We start from the raw sequence: 10524 nt of genomic DNA, 5'->3' as shown, positions 1-10524 counted from the left end.
AGAAGGGAAAATTCTAATATAATTCCATTGGTTCGTGACAGGGAGGTAACATTGAATATTCTGCTATGAACCCTTCTTCGTTGGTGTATATATATATATATATATATATATATTGATAGTTCATATAAATCATTCTTTAAGGGCCCTCGAGCCTTGAGTGGGCTTGGACAAGTTAGATATACATAAGAAAGTTGTCCGGTAGAGCTGGCCTTTAAACGCCGATGTTATTCATCTGATGCCAAGGCCCAGGACGTCGACAGCGGATTCTTACCTAAGACCCGGTTCACAATCCGAGATGTGGATGGAAGTAATAGACCCCCCGGCCCATAAACTTAAGGTTGTTGATTTTCTCCTTCCATGTGGTTAGTTTTGCAACCCCAAAGTACATGCCACAGATTAAGTATCCATGCCCCGGCTAGGATCAAGGTGTGATCGTTAAGTATGTCGGGTAGCTAACAACGAAGGGATGCGGAAACCGGGTAAAACACAGTACTCGCAGATCCAAGCCCAAATGTATCAAGATAGTGAGATTGCAAAAAATCTATGGTCCATATATTTCTCTGGACCGACAAAATAGACTAGAAGATAGGGAAATCATATGTCATGGATTGCAAATGGTACCAAATAGTCAATGTGAACAGTACACTGACAGGTTGACTAGAAAAGGCCCTTTGATCAATACTCAATGTGGGGCCTGACCAGATGCCTCGCTTGATTTATAAATGGAATTATTTCAAAATTTTGAGTATTTTTTTTAAAAAAAATTATTTCTAATGAATTTTTAGAAATTATAAATGTCTTATCTACGATATACTCTAAAATATATTTATCTTTAATGAGAGATTATAATTCATAAATGAATCATCATCTTTATAGATTTATGAAGCAATTTTCAAAAACCATATCAGATTATATTCTTCCTAGATTTTGTATAATATGTTATAAATAAAAACCACCATTCACGTAAAGTGGCCTATTCAACTCTCAAGAATACGTTTACAAGCTCTCAAAAAGTATGTCTATCACAAGATAGATTAAATTTTTTGCTTATTATCGTCTCACTTTGAATTCTCGATCTCGAAAGTATGAAAACTATGATAAATCAATCTCAATTTTTCTCTTTTATTTTTCATGTATGTCTACCTAAATTCTTACGAAAAGAATTCTTTTTCATTAAATTTCATTCCATATGCATGTAATACATTGTGATTTGAATTTTTTTTCTTGATACATATTAAAATTGTAGGTGAATTTTTCAAAAAATACGTTTATCATGAGACATGAATGTGAGTTTTTCAACTATTTGTTTTTCTTTTCGTCACTTATGTACGTCTAATATGTCTGGAATGTTTGGATTGCTAGATGGAATTTTGTGAAACTTTTAGATTCTCTAATTTTATGTATATATCACGTCAAAATTCATAATAAAAAAATGTTGTTACGTATGCACATTAGAAGGATGTCTTCTTATATTTCTTCAATATAGTTTTTTCATATCTTATTCTTCAATATAAATTACCATTATCCATATATTTAACAATATATTTTTTTATTGATAGTAGGTAAATTATTATGATTTTTAATCAATTACAAAAATGTATATCATGTAACATTTTTCCCGTGCAACGCACGAGATCCACAATAGTAGCAGGCCACGATAGCAAGTACATGAGATTGGAGGTTCATGCCAAGCAAACAGGCAAAGAACGCTCCCAAAGCCAAGCAAACCATCATAATCTCCAGCATAAACTCCTCACAACCCATCACCGAATCCCGGGAGCTGGAAACCAACAGTAAAGAGTTAAAAAATAATCGGTAACTTGATCTGCAAGAAGATTTAGATCAAACTTACTAAAAAATCAACAACTTACTTACTTCCTTCATGGCCATCAGGATAGATGCTTGCTTGTCCTCCATAGCTACGAGCAAGTCCGAGACCTTCAACTGGAGGTACTCACGCCTACCTAAAATGTTTCTAATAAAATCGACAAATGGCGGAAATATATGGCACCACACTATTAGAGAAATCCACAAGTCTACCTCTTCAATTGATTTTATTATGGAAGTCCAAATGTTTGTCATTAATTTTATAAACATTAAGAATTCATTTGTCATTATTCATATTAGTTATTAGATTTATAACTCGTCACTTTAATTATATTAAATTCTTTACTCTATAGAAAATTCTCCACCTTTGTACATAATCTTTTATGAAAAAGTAAGTTTTTTCTTTGCATTTATATGTACAATATGTGTAGAATGACATTGATAATGTGGTTGGAAAAAGTGAAAACGATTTTTCTGTCATTCTTAGTATTTCTTATATGTCCATTCACGATATCAATTTTATATGTTTTATATATATAGATTTAAATTATATTAAATGAAAACTTGTTGCCACCAATACTTCTTACTCACACACATGTGCGGCCCGTCATATAGTACTTAATTTCTAGGATTTTTCCTTATCACAGTAGCATACGACTTGTATATATTATACCGCATGATTGTTTAATGAAATTGTCTCATTCAGCTCAATTAGAGTTGGACGTAATCGGGGTTAGATTTCGACCTCAAGAATTTAGAAGGATCGACCCAGTTTTGGGTCTTGGGAACTCTATTCCTGATTCGTCTACTGTTGTTCATGTAATTGTACTACAACCACTCACCTTCCTATTCAAGATACTTTTTTTTTTCTTTTTTTCCGCATGTTGCTTACTGGTTTCTCTTATTAGGTTCACTTTCAGGGACATGCCATCCTGTTCCAGGTTGATTCATTGCGCATGATCATCTGGATAACTCCCTCATAATATTCAACCCCACAAATGATTGATATATTTGATAATATATGATGCTAAATCAAATGAAGTTACATTTAATAAACCATAAAAAAATAATAAAAATAAATATTCCCGAGCGAAGTGTGGGTTTTTGATCTAGTAATATATTATAGCAAAATATATATGGATTATAGAGGCCGTTTCATATATAGAAAAAGTGTCGTGTTAGAGAAAAATGGAATAGACAGGACAATTATTATTTTGAGTTTAGGGGAGAGAGAGAGTGTTATATTAGAAAGAAAAAGTGGAATAGATGACAGGACTACTATAAAGGGTATAGGCGAGAGAAAATGTCATGTTAAAGAGAGAAAGTATAATAGAGAACGCAACCATCATTTAGAGTTTAGGAGAGAGAAAATGTCGTGCAAGAGAGAGCGAAATTATCATTTATATTTTATGAGGGAGAAAGTGTCATGTTAGAGAAAGAAAGTAGAATGAAGAAAAAAAACTACCATATGTGATTTAAGAGAGAGAAAGTGTCATATTAGAGGGAAAAAGTAAAATAGAAAGCATGACTAGTATGTAAGGTTTAAGAGAGAGAGAGTTAAGAAGAGAGCGAAACTACTATTTAAGGTTTATGTGAGAGAAAGTGTCGTATTAGAAAGAGAAAATCGAATAAAACGTGAAACTACCATTTAAAATTTATGAAATAGAAAATGTTATGTTAGAGATAGAAAGTGCTACAGAGGGTGCAACTACTATTTGGAGTTTAGAAGAGAGAAAGTGTCATGTTACATATTCATAACACTACTTTTTCCTAAACTCTAAATGGTAATTTGATTCTCTTTCTTATATAACTCTCTCTCATAAACGCTAAATATTAATTGTGCTCTCTATTCAACTTGTTCTCTCTAACATATTATTTTTTCTCTCATAAACCCAAAATGATAGTTACATTCTCTCTCTTACATTATAAACAATAAATGGTAGTTTCAATATATATTTCACATTATCTCTCTAATATGACACTTTCTCTCATAAATCCTAAATAGTAGTTTCCCTCTCTCTTTCTTACACGATCATTTCTCTTTCGTGAACCCTAAATGGTAGTTGCGCTTTCTGTTCCACTTTCTCTTTCTAAAATTACATTTTTTTCTCTCTTAACCCTAAATGATAGTTCCACTCTCTATTGTATTTTATCTCTTTAACTTGATACTTTCTCTCTCTTAAACCATTAATGGTAGGTATGTAGTAATCAATACGAACCTATACGGAGAGAACACAAGTTCAAGTGCTATCCCGTGTAATGCACTTTTTTTTTTCCAAACAATGTACGCGTTTCAGAGTAGTATACATGTATCTTGATAGTTCATACAAATCACACTTCTAAGGGCCCTCGAGCGTTGAGTGGGCTTGGACAAGCTGACATATATAGGAGAGTTGTCCGGTAGACCTGGGCTATAAACTTTACAGTGGCTAACGTCATTTAATCATAGATATCAAGGCCCGGCATGACATCCACCGCGAGTTCTTACCTAATAAGACCAGTTTACGATTCCGAGTTGTGGATGCAAGCAATCGACCTGGCCTATAAACTTAGGCTGGTTGATAATTTTCTCGTTCCATGTGATTAGTTATGCAACCCCAAGGTACATGCCACAGATCAGTTTCCATGGCCCGGACTGGATCAAGGTGATCACTAGGTATGCAGGGAAGCTAACAATGAGAGGAGGGATGCAAAAACAGGGTGAAACACAGTACTCACCGATCCAATCTTAAATACATATAGCACGGACAAGATCACACGGTCGAGTTCTGAACCATCTCCGTTCCAGTTCTGCCTAGCTACAAACACCAAACACCGGTCGACCAAGCATGTGCAGGCCCGGTCGGAACACCCAAAGCTTAACTACCAATGGAGGAGTCATATTAATTAATCCGTGCTTCATATACTAACTTTGGCGAGCGATGTTGAAGCTTCTGCGTAGTGTATACAGCCAACAGAATTGGCAGTTTACACCTCGGTGAAGAGGCTGAATGGGGGAAGTCGAGGGATGTTCATTAATCCTTACTTCGTTTAGAGCTCGAAACGGGCAGCACCTCTGTTTTCCCGGCAGCAGGTTGATGATCAATCTATGTTGCGTGTCTTTGCTAATGTAAGATACAAATTTCTAGGAACTGAAAATAAAATAATTCTTCTGATCGTATAGTACTGTTACAACACAAAAATCGATCGAAATTTCATTTGTGAAATATAAATATATAACTTCAATATAATAGGGCGTGATGAAACTCCCGCTCTACGAACCAATCATGTCGAAGCATCGATCATCATCTCTTATCATCAATAGGGGAGACGTACGATCGATATGACCACATTATTAAGCAGTGAGTGAGATCAAATGTGCGCTGTCTTCATAAATCTGGATAGAAAAAGTTAAGTTGTTTGACTTAGGCTGTCACCAACTGTTAGGTCCGCTAGATGATTAAACTACCATATTGGACAGTATTATCCAATCACATCCAGCAAACAGAAAATGAAATTCGGGGAGACGATGATCCGTCCTTCATGCAGTCTTATCGGTTCCACATCGAACCTTAGTAAAAAGAAACGCCCATTTGTATGTTTTAAGATCACTCGATAATTTTTCGAAATACAGATTGGACAAGTCTCAATCTAGGATGCAATCATTTTCTAGCCGGGCAGGGGCAAGTCCTTTGCTCATTGTCTAGTGATTGTACAATTTGCCTTGTCCTTATTCCTTCGGCCCTTCCTCGTTCATATCACTCCAAGTCCCCCTTTCCTTTTCCAATCCTCCCCAAGTCCATACACACCACGGCTTCCACATAATTTACTACTTATATTTATCAATAACTCCCCATTATTATCCACAAAAATATGATTAATTGAACTTTTAGTAAACAGACTTTACCTGTAGTAAAGAGATTCGTGATCCATATTAAAAGTATTTTGTAGCCAAAGTTATCACCGATTATAAATTAGCCTTATGTAATAAGCTGTGGACATATTGTGATCTTATCGAAAGAAAATAATTATTTATTTCTTTTTCCTTGAAAAATAATTCTTTATCATTAACTAATAATAATAATTATCATATGAGAAGACATTCGAAAAAGAAAGAAAATAGTTCTCTTCTTCTTCTTTTTCTTCTTCTTCCGTGCTTATCCCACATACACTCAAATTTCAATCTCCTTCCTGTCTCCCTCTCCTATGATAGACAGTCCCGTGAGCCCCTACGGCTTGCCTGCGCCCCTCCCGCCGCCACCGCCATCGCCTTCATTGCCTCACAAGTCCAACCTCCCCATGCTCTATTACGGCCTCGTTGTGGTGGGGACTGCTGCAGTGGTTCTGGCAGTGTACAACCTCATCATAATCAAGTGGTGCACCCATCGCTCGTCTGCCTCAGCCCAGGCCGGCCCACGGTTCGTGGAGCTCACGGGCGGTTCCCAGAGCTTTGAGCACCCCGGTCGGAACCTCCTCTCGAGCTTCAAGTACAAGAAGGAGGCGGCACAGGAGAACGGCGAGCTAGAGTGTGCGGTGTGCCTGTCGGTGGTGGAGGATGGGGAAGAGATCCGGCGTTTGCCACGGTGCAAGCACACATTCCATGTCTCATGTATAGATATGTGGCTTTACTCTCACTCGGACTGCCCGCTCTGCCGTGCTCCGGCAGTCCCTCCACTGTCCCGCGGGTTGCGGGAACCTGCAAACTCGCCGGAGAACTCCCGGGAAGGGTTGTTGCCACGCTCCATCGCCATGACATTTTGAGTTCTCAGACTGTTCTCTTCCATTTTCCATTTTTGTCTGTATTGTATTCTCGTATAATTCTGACAGCGCAAAATTCCACAGCATCCGGTTAGTTGTTTGCCGTTCGTTCTCTTTTCTCTTGTTTTCTTTCCATTTGTTGGAAGACTGATAAGAAACGCAACGGCAATTACAAGGAAACAACAGACAGACTGGCGAAAACATGATATGCGAAATCGACTATGTCATCGCGAAAAGTTCTCCAGTCCAGTTGACGAAATATTCGTGAATCCTTGCAGACTATTAGATAAGCATAGGACGCAGCATGATCCAACAACCCTTAAGGGGTTCATGCTATCAATCGGGTTTTAGTGCCATAAGTAAAGGAATGCTCATCGCAGAAGACCCAATGAAGGGTATATGTCTAAGAAAGTAGAACATTATTTGATTAGTCCATCAGAAGATGTATAGAAAAGTAAAAAATTTCTGAACCAAAATCAGAAATTCAAGCTACAGATTCATCCAACAATAGTGTTTTACACACAAAAAAAAAGAAAAAAAAGAAGCTCCTCGTTCCAAACCTCATATAAAATCACAATGGTTATCGAATAATGTAGATGTAAATCCAAATTTGAGGTTTTACCAACCAGAGGTTACATAGGCATATATTTATGTACAAAAGCATGAAACTACATCTTCCGCAAGTTGTCTAACCTCGCCTGCAACTCGCTATCTATTCCGCCGTCATCATTGCTCATGGTTTCTGCTTGGGCCACTTTACCTTTCGCAGCGGGAGTGGCGACGGCCCCAGAGGGCGCATTCACAAGCTGCGCATCGCACACAAGAGATCAGCCACCATATAAGAAGACGGATGTACTTATGCTTTATTCTTTTGAAAGTGGGAGAAAAGATAAAACTAAAAAAATATAAAATGATTAGTCAGAGGGTTAAGCTAAAAGAATGCATTTTCTGGATCGTTTTTCATGGCATGGATTTAATAATCGGGGATACAAAGCAACCAAGATCCAGTTCAGACCACCAAAGATGGCCAAATCTGGGCTTGGAGAGGCTGAAATTGGCCTAGTGCAGGGCTAGCATGGCCATGACAAGGTCATGGACTTGCCTCACGAAGTTGACACACTTCTCCATGAGCTTAGATTGAACCTCTCCCCCTCACATTGCCCTTTGCTAGACCGACAAGGATATAATCTCAGTCACTCCAAATTTTCAGATTTTTCATCCAAATCTCTCTTATTACTTACTCATTAGGATGCTCTGGTCATTAAAGTTCTTGGAATGCTATCCTATCTTGCTCGAAAATCCGGTCTCAGTTGGGTATCTCATACTATGAAAATCTATTCCAGTTCAAAGAGCAATACCAAGGAAAGAGGGCGAAAGTGGAGATTCAAAGACTTGAGCGAGCAAATACCTCTTGGTTTACGTCAATTCCAATCTCATCAAGGACCTGGTTCACTAAATCTTCAGTTTCCTCCTCTTCCTCATCTCCCTCAAGAGCATCGTCAATGGCATCTCCCATCACCTCAGTCACCATTTCCATCCTCTCATTCTGCCTCTCGAATTCTTGCATGATCTTCTGAAGTGATGGTAAGTTCATCTGCCGGTTCATTTGACCCATGGCCTTTGTGACCCCCTTCATTGCCTCCCCCATGGCTTGGGTAGATTTCAGGGTCTGAAAAGATTGTTTTACATATAAATTTACAGGTAGAAAGAGTAAAAGGAGAGAATCTACAATGGCCAAAAAGAGTATAATCCTACAGATCCATAGTACAAACAATACGATAAACTTGGAAGGAAAATCATCAAAATCAGTGAGCTACAAAGTGCTTGTCAAAGAGAAGCAAAATCTAAGACTTTCATTATGGAGCGAAGGATCAAAATAACCCAGAATTGGAAGTACCTGAATTCTAAGAGACACGCCCTGAAGCTGAGATTTGAGCTTGTAAAACTTTTCAATCTGATGGCGTGTTCGAATAAGATCTTTTGCCATCACTCTTACAGCACCCTGAGTAGAAAATTAAGAAAACACATCCAATCAGATAAGACATCAGGGTAAGCATAGGATCAGAAAATTTCTGAAGTAAGCCCGCCCACAGTAGAAAAAGCAGAGCTCCGGGATGAACCATAAACTCGATGATAGTGGAAACAATTCTGTAGGGCCCAACCCACTTACGCAAGATATTCCAGAGGATCATGAGAAAACAATCCAGTTTCCATAGAAGATATAATATGATATAGCTTAAACCACTCCAATTGGAGCAAGTGCAATCACATACACTTAATAAAAGGTCAATGATGAGCTCATATGATTCCTCTCATGAGATCGAAGGAACTGATGGATACCAACTTGAAAAGGGAATAAGTAAAATGTATCTAAGCCTCAAAATCATCAGCTGACAGTAACGCAAGATAAAGTGATAAACAATCAGTGCAGCCTGATAGAAATCATACCATCTGCCCTTGCTTGGCACTTTTCTTAATCTCTGCAATGAGCTTCTTCTCTTGAGCTTGGAGACCTTGCCTCTCCCGCTCAATTTCCCTTATGGACTTGTCCAGCATCCTCTTATTCTCCCGAAGGAGCTCTGCAAAGGACAGTTCATGCAATAATAACTAAGTCCATACTAAAAAAAAGTATCTCGATGGAAAGTAGAGAAGCAGCAAAAGTCACAGCTCCGGTGCACCTTCTTACTATAGATCATGACATATACTTCTCAGCAGCATGTGATCCTTACTATTTCGTGTAGTGAGGAACTGATACGACCATCAATAAAGTGGAATTGTCTACCAATATGATCGCGAGCATGCCAACGATCCTAGGTCCTATCAATTTGACCATAGTATTTCACTAGTTATGATCCAGAATTACAGGGAACAACCTCAAACATGGATAAATCCCCGACACCGAATACACACAGATGTCATATGATCGTCCCCAGGAAGTCGAAACAAACCGTTGACTGCTGCCTTCCAGTGCTAAATGAAACCCCAAAACCTCCAAAACCAACCCCATGAACAAAGATGATCTCTTTCCCCAGCTAATCCATCAGCAAGTCCAAACAACTAAATCAAGAACCGATTTTTTTTTTTCCCCAGGACCGAATCATATAAAAAGAACAGAGACCATCGTAAATGGGGGTGAAGATCGAACCTGCGGGTGTCTTCCGCTTGCCGAATATGAAACTCATGCTGCTTCTTGAATGGATGATAGGAAGCACACCAAGACCCAGAAATCGAAATCGATGAAAATCGTGCGTCTGACCTGAAAATTGGGTCTCTGATCTTCGTTCAGAGCCGAATTCTTATACGGGTCTTCTTCCCCGATTACAACTTGATTGGGGATGTCCTTTACGCGGCATTAACAGCCATAACAGAAGATAGTGTAGTGGTTAAGGAATGGGAATCACCAAGGAACCATCCCTTCGATGAGAAAAGTAATCTGGCAGAATATCATTTGCATTCGGGAAAACTTTATTTTCGGCCCAAATTTTTGTTCCTTGACCACTTTGCGCTCCTAATGTTTCTATGTTAACCAATTAGCTCCTGAAGTTTTTTTTTATTACACTACAAGAATTATTTGGTTGTGTTTGGTACATCGAAATCGAAAGGAATGAGATGGAATTGAATGGATATTTCATGCTTTCCTCCATCTTCTTTTCAAGTATCACTTTTATGAATTGAAAAGAGTATTACATTAAAATTATCTCCTTTTTTTTTCCAATTTGATGGAATAATACTTACATCAAAAAATTAAGTGATGTTTATCTTATCATTTCAATTAGCTTTTTATTTAAGTATTATATCTATATATATATATATATGAGATTCTTTATGTGTATATATATATATATATAGAAATCTTAATAAATAAGTTAATTATTTTTAGTTACGTTCTTTGACATTTTTAAGTTCAACTAGAAAAAAAATTCATTTTCTCTCAATAGAACCATATTTTACATGATATGA

The 10524-nt window shown here is 37.7% G+C and overlaps 2 protein-coding genes across 2 annotated transcripts; one reads left to right on the top strand and one right to left on the bottom strand.

Moving 5' to 3' along the window:
* The first annotated feature begins 5915 nt into the window (after nucleotides 1-5915).
* LOC116188304 (RING-H2 finger protein ATL39-like) lies at nucleotides 5916-6676 on the top strand. Its single transcript, XM_031517569.1, has one exon. It carries the CDS (start codon nucleotides 6013-6015, stop codon nucleotides 6565-6567), a length of 555 nt encoding a protein of 184 aa, XP_031373429.1. The 5' UTR covers nucleotides 5916-6012; the 3' UTR covers nucleotides 6568-6676.
* Nucleotides 6677-7009: 333 nt separating this feature from the next.
* LOC116188303 (vacuolar protein sorting-associated protein 2 homolog 1) lies at nucleotides 7010-9985 on the bottom strand. The gene is made up of 5 exons (XM_031517568.1): nucleotides 9710-9985; nucleotides 9013-9143; nucleotides 8462-8566; nucleotides 7973-8233; nucleotides 7010-7370 (listed from the first exon to the last, which is right to left on the bottom strand). The coding sequence occupies exons 1-5, from the start codon at nucleotides 9744-9746 to the stop codon at nucleotides 7233-7235; spliced, it is 672 nt and encodes a 223-aa protein (XP_031373428.1). The 5' UTR covers nucleotides 9747-9985; the 3' UTR covers nucleotides 7010-7232.
* Nucleotides 9986-10524: the final 539 nt, after the last annotated feature.

Source organism: Punica granatum, chromosome 8 (genome assembly GCF_007655135.1).
Source record: "Punica granatum isolate Tunisia-2019 chromosome 8, ASM765513v2, whole genome shotgun sequence".
In the NCBI taxonomy this organism is placed as follows: domain Eukaryota; kingdom Viridiplantae; phylum Streptophyta; class Magnoliopsida; order Myrtales; family Lythraceae; genus Punica; species Punica granatum.
This window is presented reverse-complemented; position numbering and strand designations above follow the sequence as displayed.